At 38.6% G+C, this 23,291-nt stretch overlaps 1 protein-coding gene across 2 annotated transcripts; it reads right to left on the bottom strand.

Annotated features, from left to right (window-relative positions):
* Positions 1 to 368: 368 nt before the first annotated feature.
* tmem269 (transmembrane protein 269) lies at positions 369 to 19,848 on the bottom strand. Of its 2 annotated transcripts, XM_056274728.1 has the most exons (10): positions 19,550 to 19,848; positions 19,321 to 19,424; positions 13,910 to 14,081; positions 12,997 to 13,160; positions 10,461 to 10,510; positions 7,382 to 7,529; positions 6,372 to 6,469; positions 4,362 to 4,505; positions 4,004 to 4,204; positions 369 to 2,831 (listed from the first exon to the last, which is right to left on the bottom strand). In XM_056274728.1, the coding sequence occupies exons 4-10, from the start codon at positions 13,035 to 13,037 to the stop codon at positions 2,722 to 2,724; spliced, it is 792 nt and encodes a 263-aa protein (XP_056130703.1). In that variant the 5' UTR covers positions 13,038 to 13,160; positions 13,910 to 14,081; positions 19,321 to 19,424; positions 19,550 to 19,848; the 3' UTR covers positions 369 to 2,721. The 2 variants fall into 2 exon arrangements, with proteins under 2 accessions (XP_056130703.1, XP_056130704.1); XM_056274729.1 differs by lacking the exons at positions 12,997 to 13,160; positions 13,910 to 14,081; positions 19,321 to 19,424; positions 19,550 to 19,848 and adding an exon at positions 11,426 to 11,736.
* Between the last annotated feature and the right edge of the window lie 3,443 nt (positions 19,849 to 23,291).

Here is a 23,291-nt window from a genome sequence, read left to right as displayed (position 1 = left end):
GTAATTTCATTATAATTCTGTTATCCTCTTTCAATGTTGTATTCTGTAAATTGTGTATGTGCAACATCTATTGCACGTTGTATTGGGAGAGAGCTCCCTCCTCTGTTGCTCTCCCTGAGGTTTTTTCTCCCTGTTAAAGGTTTTTCTTTTCTTCAGGGAGTTGTTCCTTATCTGATGCGAGGGTCTAAGTGGACACGATGTTGTACTGCTGTAAAGCGTACAGAGACACGTTTGTCGTTTGTGATAATGGGCCGTACAAATAAAGTTGACTTAATAGTTTTTCACATGTGTGAAAATGTAAAGAACAGTTCATCTCTTATATCGATGATGATGCGTTTTAAAGAATACCGAAAGCAAACCATGTTATAATTGCCTTGTTTTATTGTCAAAATATACACAATAAAAAATACTGTACTTCAAAGAACTTTTTTTGTTATATAATCTGGTAAAGGAAGTTTCATGTAACTGCTCTTGGCATGCACATACAACTGTGACCATGCAGTTAGAAAACCAGAGCATTCACACAGTAATGATGAAAGCATGGCGAATAAACAAACAATTTGTATTTAGTTTTTGTGTATGCTGAAGGCATGTGACTTTCTCCAGTTATAATAAACCATATAAAAAAACACTTATGTGTAGCTTGGAACTTTATTCTGTTTTCTAAGCATCTGGATGAACAACGTACTCTGCCTGACCTGCATTCAGCCCGAAAAAATTAGTTGGGCAAATTTAATTCAGCAAAAGAGGATTTAAAAGTGATCTATGGCTTTTTTTGTGCTATAGAGAGTTTAAATGATTGTTGACAAGGTCCCCAATATAATGCCTTCTATTCTGGTATCAATTGAAGCTACTTCAAGAATGGTAGTTCTAGACTGAATGAAACAAGTCCAGAATCTAAATTTTCAGATTTCAACAGAGCAGACATTTCGTTTTTTTTTCCTGTACAATTGCCCTTATGAAGCCTCTGACCAAGACACAGGAAAACAATATATTTTCCCAGATTTGTCACTCACCATGTACAGTCACAGCAGGAAGAGACAAAAAGAGCATCTGCTGAGACTTGCTAAAACAGACAGGTCTTCAACAAGCTATCTTCTATCAGACTTTATACTGATCATATTAGGAAGTGAAGCGCCAAAGCCTCTTAAAACAGAGGCAAAGATATACAGTTACCCAATGAAATCAGAAATAAATTTAAAAATAGAATTTAACATATCTTTCCTTGGACAGAATTGCCAGCTTGGTAAGAGCTGAAAATCTTGAAATGTGAAAAAAGTTTCCTGTAAACCTGAACCATGTTTTGAGGTCATTTCACCTCCCATTCAATCAACTCAAAATGCAAAGTGAAACTGCTGCTCCATATACAAGGCTCAGCGTTTTCGGTTTTTATTTTTCAAAGCCATCCAGCATGCCGAATTTCACCACAAGAGGACACTGTTACATAACCTCACACGAACAGGAACTTTTGGATCCGCGGAAATATAAAATCCGGGTGAAAATCAGTTTAAACCGATCTGCTCCTTTTAAAAATTCTGTGTATTTTTCAGTGAAAATCGGTAAAAACCGAAAACGCTGAGCCTTGTCCATATAACAGTCTTTCTGTAATGACAGATGAGATTCTTGAGGAAATCCCACCTCCCAAATTGAGCAAACAAACAGTTAATTGACCTCAACCCTCATACAAGTGATGAAGTCAGCAAACACAATACAGTCATTATTCTGAATAAATGTCCATAACTGAATAAATAAACCATGATTAAAGGACAACCCAATGGAATTTTGCATATCTGAAATAGTCGATCTGATTGAACTACATTAGACAATGTAAAACCAATACCACATTGTACTATAAATCATATTATTTAAAATCAAAGTACAGAGCAAAATGCATATTTTTTTAGAAGTATAATGTATATCATTTTTTTAGGAAATCATCTCTTTTTATCTTATTACCATTACCATATTATATTATATTACTATCTCTCCATCTGACCACCCAATCATCCCCCTGTGTAATTGGCTCAATGATTCCTCCCTCTCCATCTCAAGCTGATGTGTGGTGAGTGTTCTGGCGCAAAATGGCTGCCGTGCATCACCCAGGTGGGTGCTACACATTGGTGGTGGTTGAAGTGAGTTACCCCCTTCAAACGTGAAGTGCTTTGGATGTCTTGAAAAGCACTATGTAAGTGTAATGACTATTATTATGTTCAGAAGGCATGCCATTACGCTGTGCCTTTCTGATTGTTTTTATGTATAATTAAATGCTGACATTCATGACATTGTAGATGTAAGAGATTGTTGATTGGGTTAATGTGTTGCTAGGGAGATTACACACAGATGATGTTCCCATGACCCATAATATCAACAGAACTGGAACCGTAAAATCTGGAACAAGCCACACCCAAACTGCCTTGAGTAAAAACACGTCACAGTGCCACAAAGCATCATACTATACATGACGTCAGCATGAAATGTTAATTCTTACTGACATTAAAATATTCTTATAATCCACAATTCTAATTCTACTCATTCCAATTTTATCTTAGAGTTGTCACATCAAAAAAGGTGTTAAATACGAATGGTCTCCTGCTATGGGTGAACCCGAACAGCTTAAAACCTCCATGGCAGTAGGGGGCAGCAGCGGTCTGGAAGCCTCAGTTCACCCGGACGGCCCTGTAGTAAGCCTATTGGGAGTTTGGAATGGGGCCAAAACTCCCTTTACACTTTGCGACTCCAAAGGGATGTCGGAAACAAAATGTAGGATACTGACCACAGCAGGTAGTAAACACATGCAGGGGGGAAGGAAGAGCAGAATACCATGATGACTCCTGCAAAAAATAACAAAAATATAACAATGAGAACCATAAAATCTCAGGTTTAGGTGATGGTCATCTGAGCGACTGTTGGGCAACCTACTAGCTCTTGGTGAGTAGCGCCATCAAAGCTGAAAATTTTTTTTTTAAACATCAAGTTATAGTACACTATTTTGAAATTGATTCTGTGGCAGTGCATTGGTATACCAACTTATAAGTATTCAAGGCTACTTTTAGGCTACACCTCAAGTCAGACCCCACTCTGACTTTTCCCTCAAATCTTACAGATATAATTTTTATAGTGGATTGTGTACACAAAAAGAACACATGAAAAAGCATTTTTAGATTTCCAATTTTGGTCACTTTCAAATGTGATCCTGGTCAACTTCAAGCACATTTTATGTCACTCTTTGTGGCAAAGATCGTCGGGACTTGCTAGCTTATATCAGCACGGCAGCTTTTCATTCACTGAAATCACTGTTATTGCTCCAGCAAAACTATGATTGAATGAGATTCGGGAAAGTCCCTGACACGTACAAGTGTGGTTAGGGTAGACATTAGCTGGGGTTAAAAATGACACTGATGGAAGTCAGTGGACAGACAGTGAAGAAGAAGTGATATCAGATCTATTTGAGAAGATGCCCCTAATTCAAAGAAAATCTGAGGGCACCCAGTGTTTGAAAAACTGCACATGAAAAAACTAAGCGTGGTCTCAAAATATCTGTTGGTAATGGTTCATTTGTAAATGTGCGTGCATGCGAGTCATTTCAGGATACAGGTCTGTCGGCACTTATGTTGGATATGTGGCATATTCAAAAATGAAGGTGAACGATGAAACAAAATAAAGAAATTGAGTCTGAGCAAAACTTTGTACTAGAACATGCTTAAGTATCCCCAAAGTAACAACCAGCTACTTGTAGTTTTTTTTTTCAACTTAAATATATAAGGGAGGGTGATAACTGCATGTTCCCAGCTTAGTAAACACAAATAGTGATGGCTGACCATTTACAAATCACTGTAGAGGTAAAAAACAAAAATTGATTATGCTGTATCATGGTGATATATAGCCTTGAGCATCAATAAGCCCCTTTCAGGAGACCCACATAATTTCTACCCTTGTCATCTATACTCCAAGTAGTAAAACATGAATGAATTTGCTCTCAATTTCTTGTAAAAATTGGCTTTACCTCCAGCATAAACTGCTTTCTTCCAGGCCTGGGACTCCAGTACACGGTCGTGGGGGTAGAAGTTCTGGCTGATCATAAAGAGGATCATAGCCATTGCAGTGACCCGCAGTGCAGCCGTGTTGCCCCCTGAAAGAAGAGCGACACTGGCCAGGATGCCTGAAGAGTAGATACAGGGCAGGCCACGGTACATAAACGGGATCCCTGTGGACCACACAAAGGCAAAAACTATAGTAAATCCTTTCAGATATCAAGTATATCTTAGACTTGTTGGAAGTGTTTGTTGAAATAACCTCTGGTAACATAATTTGTATAATAGACAGCAGGGAGTTACATTTGATTTTTGGGACTCCTCTCTTACCGCTTGAGAAAAAGCAAAGGCGGACAAACACAGACATGACATAACACATGCACAGGACGTTGTCCAACAAGTCGGGTGTCCTCAGGAGCAGTGATGTAGCAATCCCAAAGGTGGTGAAGTCAGCAAAATCATCTAGCTTGGCACCTGAGCAAAAGAAAAAGTAAAGTAAAAAAAAAAAATACAAGATGCACACTTGACTATCATGGGGTCTAGAGCCTTCAGTCATTCTGCCCCCCGCCTATGGAAGTCTCTCCCACAAGACATTCGCAACACTGACTCTCTTTCAAACTTCACATCCCTTCTCAAAACGCACCTTTTCAAACTGGCATTTTCAGTCTGATACACACTTCAATGAGTTTTGTGCAGATGAGGATTTTATACTTATCTGTTGTATTAAGCTTTTATTGTCTACCCTGCTTTGTTTTGATTTAATGCTGTCTGATACAGTGCTGTTTGTTTTTTTTAACTGTGTTCTGTACGGTGTCCTTGAGTGCTCTGAAAGGTGCCTACAAATAAAAATGTATTATTATTATTATTATCTAGTCACATAAAGCTTACACTGTACAGCTTAGAATTACCACTCGTAATCCAAAATGACACTGCCCTTACTAGAAGTGTATAGACTGAGAGTAACTAGCTTTGGATAATAGTGACTGCTAAGTGTCCTATCATTTTATACCATATCAAGTTTGTCAACTCTCCATGGTGGCTATTGCCTACTTTGGCGATAAACGAGTTTGCCCACAAATACCTGTATGTTTGGTTTTGTGTGTGTGTGTGTGTGTGTGTGTGTGTGTGTGTGTGTGTGTGTGTGTGTGTGTGTGTGTGTGTGTGTGTGTGCGTGCGTGCATGTGTGTTTGTGTGCATGTGTATGACCAATTCACATGTGTGCACATGCCAAACTCTGCTGTAGAAAAATTCCGCTGTCAGCCCAACACGCCAACATTCTGTAAACAGCATTCCCAAATACTTTGGTCTCTTTATCCCTCAGAAGTATGGAGCGTGTTTTCAGTGGACGAGGATGAGGTGATTCTGACCCCAGCTCCAACTAATGAGATGGAATTTCACCGCCCAGGGTCAACAATTTTAGCAATTTCAGATATGCAGAGAACCCAAAGCAACGGGATAAAATAGACAATTGGAGTATGATCCCATGGAATTAGGCTGCTTAATCAGAAAGTGATTGTTCAATTGACAAAAAAGATGAGGGGAGGGAGGGCAAAACAACAAACACCTGCAAAGTCATGCAGAAAAACCCTGTCAGGACACAAAGCGCCCAGAAAAATGTGCAGCAAAAATGCATTGTTATGCACCTCGGAGCTATTTTGGACCACTGAGAAAAATTACTTTTGTGTTTTGATTTATGGTATAAGATGCCAAGCTGTTTTGAAAACTTGCCAACCTAGATATATTTTTGAAATTTTCTTGTTTCTGAAGGGTACATATTTATTGATTACTGAATCATGAGGAAGATGTCAGGCTGCTTCTGTCCATTCATAACCATGCTTTCTAAACAAAAACCTGGAGTTTGTTATTGCTGCATATGCTGAGTCCTCAGAAATACAATATCAAAATAACAGGTGCCACTAATTTGATAAAGCTCTATTTTACCTAAGTCAAGTTAACCTTTATTATCCCTGAGAGGGAAATTCAACTGGTAGCAAAAGACATCCATGTTAAAAATCTACGTTAAAGTGACAGCCAAAGGAACACACTATACATAAACATACGGAAAACGTACCACATGCAGAGGTAGACACGTGTCTCGGTCTTACTTAAGTGCTCTGGTGCATAAGTACAATTGATTTAAGTTACAGTTACCCTTACTCAATCAGTATTTAAAGCGAGGTAGACATTTTCTTCAGACATTTTTTTCAGTTTTACCCTCTTTCTGTGAGTTGGATGTAAAAACAAAATCATACAGTTCAGAGGATGGTGCATTGAGCCCTGCCATTATCTCAGCTTAAGTTTATTTTTGGTGGGAGCTACTGAGCACGCCACTACACTCACCCAGTGCAGAGCAGGCATCTAGTCGCCTGGCAACGGCTCCATCTGCCAGGTCCAGCAGGTAGCCAATCAGAACCAGCCAGCATGCTGCATAATGGTGCCTGGGCAAAAGACAGCAAGCGGAGTGAGGTGCTGTATTCGATGACAACAGTCCACATGTGTGTGTGCAACTTATATGGGTGGAATTACGGTAAAATATGGAACGAGTGGTAACAGTTGGCTCTCAAAATCATTACATGAAAACTTGATGTGAGCTTGGTCAGTCCTAGCTGCAGCGATTGTGTCCCTCTCTACTTTGCCCTCGGAAGCTCAGCTGTTTTGGACGGCATTTGACTGTCATCTTTGAATGCACCACTAACTCTGGTTTTGAAAAGAAGGGTGGCAACAAACTTGTAATTCCTTTTCAAATCCATTTCGCGTCAGGTCAAATTTAATTTGTATGGCCCCAAGTCAAAATTCCCTCCTAAAGAGGTTTGCAATCACACAGGGTTTCCAATGCATCTGGAAAACCACCTAGAAAATGACAACTGTCCTGGAAATATTTTTGAGGTCATGGTAAATGGTAAAGTTAGATTTAAAAAAAAATCTTATTTTTATCCACTGAGCCACTTAAGATTACATTTAGGCATTGTGATTACACATCAGTGCTTTCAAGTTTGGGGGGTTGTTCACTCGACCAGCTAAAAATTACAAAGTCCAATTAGAGAATGTTGAGGCTTTCACTGCTACTGAATAATATGACCTTCCGTGAGCAACAGCTTTCATGGCATATCCAAATATAAGTCATAGAGAATGTCCTTGAAATGTCCTGGAAAATGTTATCCTAAAAAGAGTGCAAACCCTATCATATTACAGATTCCAACAGATAAAAACAGAATAGGCCCTTAGACCATTTCAAATCTGTTTCAGGCTATTACAAAACTGAAAGGCAGGCTGGATCCACACAGGAATTTTGGCCATGCTGTTGACCTCAAGTTTCAGCCAGAAAAATCCAATACTTTGTGTTCACTTACCCATTGAGACTGCTGAGGATGGAGGCCATGCCCACAACCATGTTGGCTACTGACAGAGCATTAGCGGCATTTTTACGTGCAAACTCCTTGATTTGAAGTCCTTTGGCCTGCTCAATCAAAAAGAGCTTGTTGGCACGCTGAAAGAAACCTGAGAACAAACAACAACAACAGTTAGTAGTGGTTGTGGTATGGTTGAGGCTATTACTGAAGACCGCTGCTTGGGTTTAAGAAAAACTATATCCCTGCAGTTATCTCATGATCATAGTAAAGATGTCCATTCAGGAAACGGAAAAAAATTGTTCATCAGAAGAAAATAGCTTATTAAATGTATTTCATTTTGTACATATAAAATGCCAGTTTGGCGTCGGTGTGAGAGAAAAAAGTGTGATAAATCTAAACATAAATAAATCACAGTGCGTTGACGAAAGTCACAATCATGTAATGTTATTCTCTATATGTAATCTAGTGCGAGTACATACAGTACACTGAAAGTATTGTCCCATCTCTTGTGGGTTTAATTTTCTCTGATATTTTTTCTCAAAATTTAAAAACATATTTAAATAGATTCCTCCAGCTTATAGAAAGAAACATCACTTACCGAGACGTATGTTTATTGGATGGAGGGGAACCTTACGATACACTTATCCATTTTTCAGAATGAAACACTAAAATGCTGGCATTTATTACACACTGTCACAAAAATAGCATAATTACATGCTGCAAATATTTACATACTGGCAGTATTTCTATACAAGGAAAGTCAAAAGGACAATGTTGGAAGAAGATGAATATTACGTGTTCGGATTTAAATATGCCCTTATTTCAGAGGTCAAATGCACACAGACTGAGGAACAAGCTATGGACGTACTACTATATGAGCCATCTGACTACAGGCAACACTGTGAGTGTCCTAGAGTATTGACACATAACAGGCTTCAGATCTATTAGCCTGTTGCTCTGATGAAACACAGTGGCCTAAAATAGCAGCAGCACTCACATAGATAACTAATCAAATCTAGAAATAACACTAAATAACTTGCTAAACCCTGAATGCAGAACTATAGACTGTGATATGACAATTAAACTACAATATGCTCTACTTTCCTTTTTTAGATTTTGCATGTGAAAACAAATTTTTTCACAAAACACCATATATTTTTGGACAATTTAAGAAAATTTCATGAGTGATATATGTAATGATAATGTTCATTTTCACGTCTCTGACACAAGAGATCAACAGATGCTGTAATGTTAACTTTGCCACGTTTGTGTAATGATGGCAATGTACACAATGTATAAGGTTAAACCCACGAAAATGTCTTCTTACGCAGCAAGATGTAATGACTGCTGACACTACCTCACTCCTGCCAAAATTGCTTCTCCCCCAGCAAAGCTGTAATGGTTTTTAATGAAGACAAAACAAAGCAATCTTTGTTTCACTCCGCCTCCTCTCTTCTGAGCTTAGATTTCGCAGAGATGTTTTTTTCCCCTAAACTCATAATACTGTTCATGAGTATAGGCACAGAGAAAAACTTCAAAAACTCTAATATATCCAAACCTTGCAGAAACAACCCTTCAGCTAATCTAGTGTCTATTTGTGAAAAGGGTTAAAGTCATGTTCCTACTATTATGTTTTTCACTCTGAACTTCCTGTGATTCCAAAGCCAGGCGAGTTCAAGAGACTCTTCATCTGAAAGAAAACATTGTATGAGACACAGCAGAAAGCCAACAAAACCTCAAAATTTTATCTGAAATCATGCTTTAAAAAAAAGAATTATATAGAAATTTTACACAAATATCAGCCTGATAACTAGCATTACTATCCAAAAACCTCTCATGGGAACACTGAGGGTTCCTCAGAACATTCAAATTTTTCAACTCTCATCGCAATCTGCATCATTAGAGTAACACTCATACAATATATCTCTGTGTGCCCCAGAAATCTGTGGGCCCCGTGCTGCGTTGATAATCAAATAATTTATTGATTAGCTAACACATTGTCTCAATAACGACTAAACAGAGGACTGAGGGCAGAGCCAGACACATTGACATTTTCAAGCATGTGTCTCTTTCTGGATTGCTGCCTAATGAGTGCAAGGCATGGTGGGAAAACTGTTGAACAACCATGCTGCTATGCTACCTGGTAACAGACTGCAAGACTAAATGAAAAACAAGAAGTTTCACAGCTGAGGAAATTTGGAGTGAAGGAAATTTATTGGACAGTTGGCATTAAGTGTCAAATTTTAAAAATAAAACACTTTGTCAATTGTGCTTTTTGATTATGAAACACAATGGAAAAAAAAACTATGACATTTTTATTTGGATAGCAATCATTGAAATAGAAATCAACCATTGTATTATACTAAACAGGCGTATTTTCATGCCTGGTCATCACAGTTTATAGAAATGTATTACACAGATTTGCAAAATGTCCCAGTAGAAATAGAAGAATACCATATCAAAAACAGAGCCTTACATACTTTAGAAGTACCAAACTATATAACGTGGCGAGTAATTCAATCAGATACAACTACTATAATGCATATTCCTGTCTGAGTAGTAACCTATTAGAATATTTCTCTGGTCCTAAAAGTTTCACGCCATTATTATGTGTTATGAGCTGTCTCCAACACACGGGGAAATGTTAACAATCTCTCTTCATCTTTATAAATGCGTTTGCTTTGTTTATGAAAGGTTGACCTAACCCAAGCCATCTAAGAGCTTGGCCCATCGCAGTCTACCCCTTAACCACGTGTTCTCTTCCACAGTGAGCGCCATGTATTACTCTCAGAGTAAATGAAAGAAGTAGTCTCAAAAGTATCCCTAAATAATTTCATTTTAACAAGAAATACATCTCTTGCTCTGTAGCTTGTTGTATTTTTTTTTTTTACAAGACTACAAGAATACATCTCACTGCATTGAGTCCTGACGTCCATAAGAGCACATTACACATGAGCAGCTCATTTCCCATCCAGTTGGATGCAAACAGACCTACAGTAGTCTGTAGTCTCTGATGAATGTGTCCATGAAGGTATACAATAATCCTGATTATTAGATGAGTTTGAGAAAAAGCATTTACCAGAGGAGGGAGTCAGCAGAATCATGGTTGTCTCTAGTTTAGCACAGCACCTGAAAACAAACAAACAAACAAACAAAAATCAAACATGCACGTTACTTAAACATTTTTAAAATTGGTGCCCTTTGGAAACCATTTAACTCTTCTGTAGCATCAAAGATAACGTAATTATGACAGCCGTATAAGCAGACACCTCAGACTACACGCCAAAATATATGGAAAACATCATGAGACAGCTGATTATTTTTGCAAGCAAAAACATATAAATCAATCATTATATGCATATATTCCATACAAATCTTTACACAGATTTAGACACAACTACAGATGGCTATCCCTGCGCAAACCAATGCTGCCAATCTCCAATGCCTGAGTCGAAAAAGATGATAAATAAAAATTACAACAGATTGATACAAACGCTGGATTAGATTGGACCTGATCGGACCTAACCGATGCTCGGGCTTTATCATCAAGAGAATGATGGAAACTCTTCAGTAAAGAAGTCGCAGGCTATAAAACTGTTAATGTCTCAAATTAGTTGTAATGGTTGGTTTTTCCACACCTTACACCTGTTATGTTTACACCTTACCGAGTGACGCAACATTTTGGCAGGGCGCAAGAAGAGACCGCTGTAATTTAATGGGCGCAGGCGAGCAGTGAGCAGCCCTCTCCTCAGCACCAAGCAAGCCGTTATTCTGCTGCAAAGGAGATGAAAACGATTCTACACAGGCTATATTTATCTCGAAGAATGGCGATAGACATAGAATAGTATAACTTCGTGTGATCCAAATCAACATTAGAAAGGTGCAACGTAGATAGTGAAATATGTTATAATGGGTTCGACGCAAGGACAAAACTGCGTCACAGTTAATGATGGCACTTGTATTCGTCGGCCTATAAAGCGCAATAGAACGTATCCACCTTTAATGGAAAAAATATGGGTACCATTCAAATAAATATGATCTTACCTGAACGGACCTCCAAGGACAGTATGTTTGTAAATCAAACGACGAAGGCGTCTTTGCGTGCACGTAGAACTGTTGATGCAGGCACATCTATCTATACATAGGCCGGCAAATTGATTTTCTTCTCTATGTATGTCTATTCGAAACGGCTTTAGTGGTTACAGCATCCTGTTTATTTCCCGGTTTTCAGTCTTCAAACGTTCACCTGTCAACATGACGTCCGCTGTATTTCAGTTCGCCCCTTTTAAAGTCCAAGGATTAAACCGCTGGAACGTTCCACCGGAAATGTCGTCGGCAAACCCTTCTGGGTCCCCCCCCCCCCCCCACAAGGACGCCGGCGCTTTTAATTCTACCGCTATTACGTGGGGACATCGATTTGTTTAGGACCGCCGATTTGCAGTCAGAACATCACGTTGGTTGTCACGATAATTAAGCCTTAAATAACGACGTAGGCTAAGCAAGCTGTCCAGTTCAGCTATCCACGTTAAAATGCAATAATTAAACAGCATATCTTAAACTGCAAAGACTGTTTGTCTCTTAGCCAGTGCACTGAAGTTATTATGTCGAACATAACATAGGAGCAGCTGAAATGACTTTTGTGTTTACCTCTATGTTGCCAACCATTATGCCAACTGTTTTACAGCATTAAAAATAATACCGATGGGAAAAATCTACGAGTTAAACTAATTATGTAAAACAAATGACATATCTGACAAACACAAAACAATTTATCAGTAAAACAGCCTAATGCAAATTTGAGTATTCTAACTGATTCTATTCTATTCATTATGCTATAATGTCTTTGTATGTGGTGTCTTGGTGTATGTAATTTATTACAGCACATATTGTTCGCGTCAGATTTCTCCCTTCGGGAACTATTAAAGCTTATCTCATCTCATTTTACATTGGCAACTTCAGAGGGGCAGGACACCCTTACTTAAGTCACAAGTAGCCAAAAAATAGCCAAGAAAAGTTTAAATCCCAGTGAAGCAAGCCAAGTCATCACAAGTGTTACCACCATGCTCTTAGTAAAATGTGTCTTAGAATTTAGCGTTGCTCATCTCCTGTTGACTTAATTGTACTGTACCTGACAAGTAACTGGGAATTACTTAATAATAATAATGATAATAATAATAATAATAATAAATCGATCTTATATAGCGCTTTTCTAACTTGTCATGGATCTAGTGACATGTGACTTAACTGTGCCCAAAGGACTAATATTGTTCCAACTTCAGGGTGTTTGGCCAGTGATATTCATAATATCTTCACGCCAGTGCAAAAGACTATATGTTTACGTTTATTGATATTGCTAAATGCTATCTTAAGAATGCAGAACCAGGCAACACTGACTGCGTTTCTCTCCCCTTTGTTCTTCATTGCTTTAAAGGAAAGGCTGTTGAGATTGGGACTGAATTTTAGGTTTTTTCCTTTGACATTACAATATCATGGTGTGAGAAATGCTACAGAACTATACAGTATGCATTAGCAAACATTCAACCACACAAATTACATAACATGGTTAATAGCAGCTATTTAGTTGTTGTTAGACATCCTCTGTTGATATTAAATACCTAGAGAGTAATTTGCCTTGTGGCAGTGTCCTTTTTGTCATGATCGCTCTTTTACTTGGAAACAAAAAGATAATGGGCAGGTGAAGCGAACTTTATAATCTTGGCAGAGTCTTCCTTCAGGCTGCTCAGCATTCACACACCCAAAGCCATGAGTGGCATCGTACCTGGAAAAAAAAACACAACATAACAATAAAATTACATTTACATAATGGCTATGTCTGTATCATGTGACCTGTATCCATCAAAATTTAAGATTTACAGATATGTGGAATGCAATGCAAAGATCAGAATGGGTAGGAAGAATTTTTACTGATTATCATATGTGATATGATATGACATGATATGACATTTGGGTTGTATGTAGCACTGAGATCTGTTTATTCTTGGTACATGACATTAGGATGTGTTATTTTCTTTTTTCTCTCTTTCACTCGTGTTTTTGATGTTTGTTTCTCTTTTTTCTCCTATTGTTCATAGTTGAGTTTGTAGTGTGCAGCACAACTTGCATTGAATTTTAACTATACAGTATGGTGGGAATTGAGTTTGAAATATATAGTAGCTGCATTAACTTAAGAGTAGGTGGGAAGGTTAGGAAAAAATAAGTTTATACTTCCTCCGACTTCTTTTCAAACATGTAGCAAATAATCTGATGCATATGGAGATTTGTTTGCTGAGTTTGATGTGTGGATTTGTTGATCACTTCAGATTAATGGCAATGGATTGTATGTTATATCCCGCTTCTTTACATGTTCAAAATAAATCATCAATCATTCATATTTATCACATTTGATTGTACATCAGCACATTTTGCATCATTAGCCCCTGAAATAAATGACGACGCAGGTATGTTGTTAAATAAACATTTGGAAACAAACAAGGCGCAAAAATAAATAGTGTTTGTGCCACGGCTTACACTTGGAAGACATCATCGGTTTGTAGTGCTGGAGTGCCAGACACAGTCATGGCTTCAATGGCCACAGGCTGGGAGCAGACCTGGCTGGGATAATGCATCTGTAGTTGGAGGAGGGTCTCATAGTCCCCACGCCCAGTGGGATTGTCCATATCGAACCAACGTGTCCTGCATCCTGCCATATGTGCAAAAATGAACAGTTCTGTGTACTGTGGGCATCGTGGTCACCTGATTAACCCTTTCGTTTTTCATTTCCCTTATTCATAACCCACACAAACAGTACATCCACCAAAACTATCAACTGGAAATTGACAGATTTACTGTCCTTTTTGGATACAGTGAGCTATTCTCAGCACTGGTGCATTGGTTGTTCTCTTTTGATTCTTTTGTGTATATTCTAGACATTGCAAGAATAGCCACATCACTGTAAAGTCAATTCAGAACACTAAGAACACTAACTAACTCAAGAGCACTGCCGGATCCACCATATGGGCAACCTGGGCACATGCAGGGGGGCCCCTGAGCGCAAAAGGGCCCTCCGCGATGGGAGGGAATATAAAAAGTATGCATGTATATTTGTTATGTCGAGATCCACAGAAATGACAAAAAACCTGACCCATTCTCTTGGTTTTGATAATTATCCAATCAGAATGAAATAAAAGTTGTTTCCAAGAAAATTAAGCGTCATGACTGATCGTTTTATTGGTGAGATGCTGGGCAAGTGGTTACTGGTGAGCAAGCGGTAATGCTAATGGCTAATGGTCAAGGTGGGTGGGCATAGAGAGCAGGGGGTTTACACTGCACAGATTCAAGATCGGTTTTTCTCAAGCCAAGTCGAGGTTAAAAACAGTGGAATTAATTTTTACCTGACCCACTATCAGTTAGGTTGTATCAGTGAGAAGTGCGCAGGAAAACTTGCCAAGCTGCAGAAATGGACGGCGTCAACCAAAAGCCCAGCGGGGCTGCCAAAAGAAAGGAAAGAAACCATTATGCTAGCTAGCATGGCTATGGGCGTCGAGTTCAATGCGGAAGAGATTAAAGAGCAAAACTCAGCTACAAGTCACAGATCAGCAAGAAGAAGAAAGACAACGTTGCGCTAATCGAACGAGTCCTAGATCTTGAACGGTATAAGCGCTGTTGAAACCTCAGGATCCGGGGGATAAAGAAAACGATGGCGAAGATACACGTAAAGTCGTTGCCAACTTGCTGGTGAAAATCTCCCCATCATGGTCGCCGAACATCAATCACATTGTGGACTCGGTTCACCGGGTAGGCAGACGTGATGGAAACAGAACAAGGCATGTTCACTCAGAGAACACACCGAGGCGCGCTATGGAACATGGCGGAAGATTCCTTTGGCAAAGAACTTGGAATCTGCTTCATGGAATATCTCTGGAAGGCTGGCGGGCAGACGCCAGCAGTGCTGTGGCCAAAGACACAAGCGGGAGCAGCTGGAAAACATTGATGGAGGGGGGCACACAAGGTAAATAGACGATTGTCTATTGGAATAAGCACTAAAAAGGCCTTTTGATTGTAATAGAAAGGTTGGATGATTTATTTGTAATATTGCATATTGAAGGGACATTGCCTATCTTTTGGGCTCATTCTCGCTTCTCTTTAATCACAGTTAGTTAGTCTTATTTATATTTACCAGCGGTTGCCAGTTTTGGGTCATAATGAACGTTTTTTCTTCATTCTTCTTCTTGTATTTCACTTAATACTAGGAGTTTAAGAGATAACACTAAGAAGAGAGTAATATTTGGGCGAAAAAGCAAATGTTATTCTGTTGCAAGAAACACACACAAAACCGGAGGATGAAAAATTCTGGATCAACCAATGGGGAGACAAAATTCTTGTTGATCATGGTTCCACTAGATCTGCAGGGCTGGCTATTCTGTTCTGTAACTCACCTGGTAAATTAGTGACATCTAGAATTAGTAACAATCGCCATTGGCTAATCTGTGTCCTGAACATTGATGAGCAATACAGTATTCTAGTTAATGCCTACGGATTTCATAACCTAACTAAAAAGAGACAGTTGATTTCAGACGTTTCTGATGCCATTGAAAATCTTATGTCCAGCTGCAAACATAATTATGGGGGGTGATTTCAACATGGTTAATGATGAATGGCTTGACAGATACCCTCCCAAATGTCGACACAGCTCTTACAACCAACCCTTTCTGATTTGTGTAGCACTTACAACTTGTTAGATCCTTGGTGCGTTAGACATCCGGACATCAAGCAATATTCCTGGTTCAAACCAAATAATGCAGCAAAGTCAAGAATATATTTCTGGTTAATTTCTTTCTCTTTGATGAACCTTGTCTCTGACTGCACTATGTCAGCAGTTCCTCTCACAGATCACTCTGTTATTAAGTTGATTTTTAAATCCCCTGGTGTTTGCTGCAGAAACAAAGGGTACTGGAAATTCAATTCTAGTTTATTAAAATGCCAATCATTTTACGATGGTATCAAAACCACAATCTCTAATGTGAGCACTGATCACTCTGTGACATCCTACATATGTCTAAATGGGAATTCTTGAAATTTAAAATCCAGAATACTCTATTCATTTTGGAAAACCGCTCATCAGAAGTAATAAATTATCAGAAATTAACATCATTAAAGAAATAAACTACTGTTGCAATAAACCATCACCTACAGACAATGATAAACAGAAATTACTAATGCTGCAAACTAAATTTGATGATATCTATCTGAGAAGAGCTGAAGGGGCTTGCATAAGCTCGAGGGCAAAATGGAAAGAGGAAAGGGAAAGAAGCACAGCATATTTCTGTCATTTAGAAAAGAAAAAGCAGGGGAGAAACCCAATCAAAGCCTTATTGATTCAAGGCAAAGTTAACATGCATCCAGCCTCGATTGCCAAGTAAATAGTCTCTTTCTACAGTGAATTATATTCTTCAGCCTTTTCTATTCAGGATGCTGACTTCTTCAACATTATCAAAGATCTTATTCCCTGTATTGATGATGAGTTCGTACAGTGGTGTGATGCTGATATTACTTCGGATGAGCTGGATAAAGCAGTAGCGAGTTTGTCTTTAGACAAATCTTCAGGTAGTGATGGTCTTACCACCAATTTCTATAAGTATTTTTGGGACTTATTAAAAGTTCCATTCTCTCTTATGTTAAAAGAAGCATCTGATAATATGACATGTCCTTCCACTATCAAACAATTTATAATAACTTTAATTCCCAAGCCTCATAAGGACCCCAAAATATTAGATAATCTTAGGCCAATCACATTTTTGAACAACAACTATAAAATTGTAACCCTTATTTGTGCTAATAGGTTAAAAAGAATCTACATAAAACTATAAGTGATTCCCAGTCTGGTTTTATTGGGTATATCCATTTACAACAATATTCACATAGTGCTTGATCTTTTAGATTATAGACATTTCATAAAAGATGATGGTTTTATTTTGTTTGTTGACTTTTATAAAGCATTTGATTCAATTGAGCACCCTCTTATTTTCCATTGTTTAAGGTTATTAGGTTGAGGGGATAAGTTTCGAAACATTATAGAATCTCTTTATAAAAATACTAATAGTTCAATCTCTTTACCAGGAGGTACATCGCCCCGATTTATAATCAAACGCGGCATTTAACAGAGTTGTCCCATTTCTCCTTTTCTCTTTATAATTGCTACAGAAATGATTTCCATCATTATTAAAAATTCAACTATCACTCCATTAGATGTACTTGGGAAACCAGTAATCATTAGCTGGTTAGTAGATGATACAACCATCTTTATGAGGCAGCTAGCTGAAGTCCCCAAAATACTTCAAATGATTCATATTTTCTCCAAAGTCTCAAGTGTGAGTTAATGCCAGTTCATCAAAGTCGTTTAACAGAGGCATACAGTGTTCCTATAAAATCCACTGTTAAATACTTGGGTCTCAAAAGAGTAAACTGAAAGTGAAAATATGAATGTGTGGAAGGTGGTGGATGAATGCCAAACTAGGCTCAACTCTTGGTTATGGAGGGACATTAGTTTAATGGTTTGAATCTTTTTGACTAAAACAGAAAGCATTTTAAGGTGTATCTATCCGGCATACTCGATGGCTATTCCAAATAGAGCTATTAAAAAGATCAGTCAGGTCAATTTTGATTATATTTGGAAAAAGAAAATTCACTACGTTAAGAGAGCAGAGATGACTAAAGAATTTAAAGATGGAGGCCTATAAGCTATCGATTTTGATTTTGTAAAAGGAACCTTGAAAATCAATTGGCTAAAATCTTTTCTGAAAAACAATAACTTTTGGGACCAGAGAAATATTCAAGAAATTGGGAGGTTTAGAATTTTTACTTAAATGTGACTTCAGTATTCAAAGACTCACAATTAAATTATCCCTTTTTCACCAGCAGGTCCTTTTATATTGGAAACTCTTATACAATCACAATTTCACCCCACATAATACACCAATATGGAATATTAGATATCTTGTGGTTAAAAACAAATCATTGTATAACAAGGACCAGAGAGAAAGGTATTTGGTCGGTGACCCAACTAGCTGATAGTAGTGGCTGTGTCATATCATATGAGAATTTCTGCCTTAAATATGATTTAATTGGCCATTGTAACATATCTGTAGCATATCTGTTATCTGTTTAATCAAAGTAAATTCAACATATTCTACTCCTATCACCCCTTGTCTCCCACAACTTTTAATTGGAGGCTGTGATTTTAATGAAGTCAAAATCCCAAACAAAACAATTAGAAATATGTTTAATAAAATTTCATACCCTTATAGTATCTTACAGAAACTCAATTTCACAAGTCTACTCGAAAAGAACTATTCACATGTTACGAACTAAATATCTTAAATTCCCCATAAATCCCAAAGCAAAGGAAATCCATTTTAAAATTTTAAATGGAGCGTATCCATCTAGTGAATTGTTACAACAGCGATTTGGAATTGAAACCAATAATTGTGTATTTTGTGATAATACTGAAACGACTGATCGTTTATTTTTCCAATGTGTGTATGCTGAAACTTTATGGCTTGATGTACATGACTGGCTTTACCCAAGGGGTTTTCAACCGGAAAACTTTCCTCTCAAGGACGTTGTTTATGGACTCATCAGGGACAATAGCAAAATTGACTTTTCCGTCAACAACATTCTTATTTTATATATATTTATATATGAGTTTCAGTGCCCAGGGGCCCCTGGGGGTACTAATCCAGCCTTGCTCAAGAACCAATACCAATCAATACATTTAATAGAACGAGCGAGATTTTGGTTCGCGCTTTCTTTCTCTCTCACAAGGTTGCACACGTCAGTTCAATCGAGACAATTTACAAAATGACTACATTCATAATGGACTCTAGGCCTTAAGTAAAATTTAAGAAATTTTGCATGCAAACCTTCATTTTGTGAAGTCTTACCTTGACAGAAATCTGAGGGACATGTAAGCTTTACTTGGTAATCCTCACATTGACCATTTGGCTGTTCTTTGTTGATGCACACAAAACCAAATGTGACATCATAGCTGGAAAATAAAAACACATCATGTACAGTGTTGCACATTGTAACGTCGTTTTTTGTTTCCAGACAAGAGCATAAAGATGATTATAAAACACAGCTTAACTTGACAGATGCCACATCATTACATACATTAAAGATTTACTCTATTCTCCTCTCCTCTCCTCTCCTCGCATTTCCTCTCCTCCCCTCTTCTCTACTCTATACTCCTATCTACTCTTCTCTCCTCTCCTCTACTCTCCTCCACTCTACTCACGTCTACTCTACCCTTCTGTCCTCTCCTGTATTCTACTCTACTCTACTCTCCTCTTCCCTACTCCCCTCTCCTGTACTCTGCTGTCTTTTTCTCTACTCACCTCTACTCTACTCTGCTCTCCCCTACTCTCCTCTCCCCTACTTTCTTCACATCAACTCTCCTCTACTCTACTCTCCTCTCCCCTACTCTCTTCACATCAACTCTCCTCTCCTCTACTCTCCTCTCATCTACTCTCCTCTCCTCTCCTCTCCTCTATTTTATCAAAATCTATGTGTTTGATGACAAGAGAATGCATTTTTACGAGAGGTAGGTGCCTCCTGTATGTCGGGCAGATATTCCATAGGTTGTCTGGGCCTCAATGCTGATTGGATTTCTGCAGACTTGACCAGGGAAAGTTTTCAATAGCTGTGGGATGGACTCTACGTCACCCTCATCTGATGGATCATCACTGCTCAGCCACCGTGTATGACACTCCTCTGAGACTGGATAGATGTGGAAAAAAAATCATCACACATTTGAGATTTGAAAGAACCGCTTTTCCACTGAAGTTGTAGCACCAGCTGGCGCGAACCGTCTTTGTTTGTTTGTTGTTTGGCTCATTATGAAATAGCTGAAAACTGGGAAAATATAGGACCTTTAAATGTTGCTACGTAAAAATGTCACTTTTTATATGACGTGGGTTTCAAGTTACAATGCTTTCAATCTCCAGGACTGCCTTAAAAATAACAGTAGTTTTAGTTTTTGTTCTAATTTCAGACCCAACACGATGTAGAGATACAAACCTTGACAAAACTCTTTAGGACACGTAAACCTGACTTTGTAGTCCTCACAATTCCTGTTCCCTTGATCTGCATTTAAACAGGCAAACCCATAGGTGGCATCATAACTGCAAAAAAAAAAGGGAAAAAAAAGGGAATTGATAGGGATTTGTTCGGATGAACCCCACTGGCATTTGGAGTCAAAGAACTCTTTTCACACACACACACACACACACACACACACACACACACACACACACACACACACACACACACACACACACACACACACACACACACACACACACACACACACACACACACACACACAGACGGGTGACAAATGAAAGGAAAAACCAATATAATATGTGATTTTTAAGGTGTGGGGCCACCATGAGCCTCCAGAACAGCTTCAGTGTTCCTTGTCATAGGTTCTACAAGTCTCTGAACTCTACTGGAGGGATGGACACCATTCTCCCAAAAGATATTTCCTCATTTGGTGTTTTGATGATGGAGGTGGAGAGTGGTGCCTAACACGTCGGTCCAAAAATCTCCCATAGGTGTTCGATTGGGTTGAGATCTGGTGACTGTGAAGGCCATAGCATATGATCTACATCATATTCATCCTCATCAGACCATTCAGTGACCTCTCGTGCCCTGTGGATGGGGGGATTGTTATCCTGGAAGAGACAGCTCCCATCAGGATAGAAATGTTTCATCATAGGATAAAGGTGATCAGTCAGAATAACCTTGTATTGATTTGTGGACAAGTGGACCCAAACCATGCCAGAATGCCCCCCCCCCCACAGCATAATAGATCCTGCGGACCCCCTCACTGTAGGGGTCAGGCATTCACGTTTTTCATTTAATTTGTTACCCACCTGTATCAGTCATCAAGCAATCACTTCATTCTAGCACAATCTTACATTAAAAATGTGTCAGATGTTTTTGAGGCTTGTTTTCCAGAGACAGTCTGGGCGTCAATGGCTATTGGCCGAGGACAGATTTCTCTCGGGTACATGGTGAGAAGCTCACTGAGGACCTCATAATCTCCATTTCCTGTAGGGTCGTCATAGTCAAACCAGCGCGTCCTGCACTCTGTCGAAACCCATGAATCATAGATGATATCAGGGTCATATAAAGAGTTATAGATGACCTTGTTATTATTATTGTTATTATTATTATTATTGTGCTTTATCAGGCCATAAATGACCTGAGAGAATCATCACTAAGAAGTCAAAACTGCACTTTTTGGGGTCACATCTAGTACCTGAGCAGAATTGTCCTGAGCAGGTGAACATGACCTTGTAATCATCACATTTCCTCCATTTCTGCTCCGAGTTGAGGCATACAAAGCCCTCTGATGCGTTGTACCTGTGAGACAGACCCACCCCATCCTAAAGTTACACTTTGTTAGACTGGGGCAAAAAAAGTCACTGTTGTTATCTATGACGCCGGCTTTCAAACTGTGGTATGTGTACCACTGGTGATATGCAAAGCGCCCCTTGGTGATATGCCAGATGACTGTATATTTGCCGTAGGATCTGAGAAATTGGCAGTGCCTAATAAAAATCATGAAAACATTTGAACATTACAAGTTTGTGATTTAGTTAACCAGTATAATCATAGTGTCATCTTATTATCATAGTATAGTGTTGAAGGTGTGGCTGAATTTGTCCTTTTTATCCTTGTCAAGATAAAACCCAGCCACTGAGGATGATAAGAGATTGTTGTGTGTGTGTGTGTGTGTGTGTGTGTGTGTGTGGGTGGGTGTGTGTTCATGTTTAGTCACTGAAATATTTCAACGGCTTAGTAAATTATTGGCTCGTATGAAGTACTTGGATGCTTTGGTTTGATCACAGGTGGTGCTTGGTCCAAAAAGTTTGAGAACCACTGATCTATGAGATAAATTCACTCTCACAAAAAAAAAAAGTATACAAAAGAAAAATGTTTCTGCATTGCATTACCCATTAGTTCATTGTTTAGACAATATCAGGGCATCGTTGTGTCAGTTCACACTAATAGATGGTGTCTTTACTTATGGAAGGAGTTCTTGGTGTGCTGAGACTTGATGCCAGAGATGGTCTGAGCCTCCATGTCTGTTGGGTCGGCACAGATTGATCTCCGATGGTTCATCCTCAGGTCAATGAAAAGCTCTGAGTCTCCCCTTGTGGACACATCTCCATCATCAAACCAGGCAGTCCTACATGCTGGCCAAGAGGAAAGAAAACAGGCTTGGTGATAAGAAACAACAGTGTTCTGCTGTGATACCATTACACTGTTTTGTTCTTCGTTGTTATTCGTAGTATTGGATAACAAGTTTAATGGCACTTACTCTCCACGGCAATCGTAAATAGAGGAAGTTCTGAGAGGAAAAAGATGCCAATGGGAAAAAAGTTATTGAACATTGCTGTGGATTTCTCTTTCTGTTGAATAACTTTCTCAATAAGAAAATGAATCAATCAATCACCTGAGATTATGAGACACCAAGTCCAAAAGCTCTAAAATCACAACAAAATTCAAGGGAGAAAAATTGAATCAAATGGGATGAGCTGCAAATACATTATTTCATGTCTGATGTACGATCACTACCGAAAATTTTAGAAAAGTGTCTCGCTGAAAATACCTGAAACAGCAACATGCTTCTTTATCAAGTGAACCTCAAGAGAGAAAAATATAAATTATCCATACTTTTATCAGTTAAAACAAATCAAGAATATATAATAGAGCTCATTCAAATTTGTCAGATGAATTCATTCTTTCTTGTTTGCTCGGATTTTACTTACGAGATGACTTTTTGTGGCGGCAAAACGGCAGGTATTCCTGTGGGCTGTGGAGGTAATATACACAAGATGGGCAT

This window comes from Lampris incognitus, chromosome 2 (assembly GCF_029633865.1).
Source record: "Lampris incognitus isolate fLamInc1 chromosome 2, fLamInc1.hap2, whole genome shotgun sequence".
Classification (NCBI taxonomy): domain Eukaryota; kingdom Metazoa; phylum Chordata; class Actinopteri; order Lampriformes; family Lampridae; genus Lampris; species Lampris incognitus.
The sequence above is the reverse complement of the archived record's forward strand: the minus strand, read 5'-3'. Positions and strand labels throughout refer to the sequence as shown.

What these genes read in the sequence shown, in the direction of transcription:
- tmem269 (XM_056274728.1), bottom strand. Translation starts at nt 13,037, where the DNA reads ATGACAAAAAGGACACTGCCACAAGGCAAATTACTCTCTAG. An exon ending in TCTGCTGACTCCCTCCTCTG is followed by an intron (nt 7,530 to 10,460) that starts GTAAATGCTTTT and finishes GTTTGTTCTCAG; the next exon opens with GTTTCTTTCAGCGTGCCAAC. An exon ending in AGATGCCTGCTCTGCACTGG is followed by an intron (nt 4,506 to 6,371) that starts GTGAGTGTAGTG and finishes TCTTTTGCTCAG; the next exon opens with GTGCCAAGCTAGATGATTTT.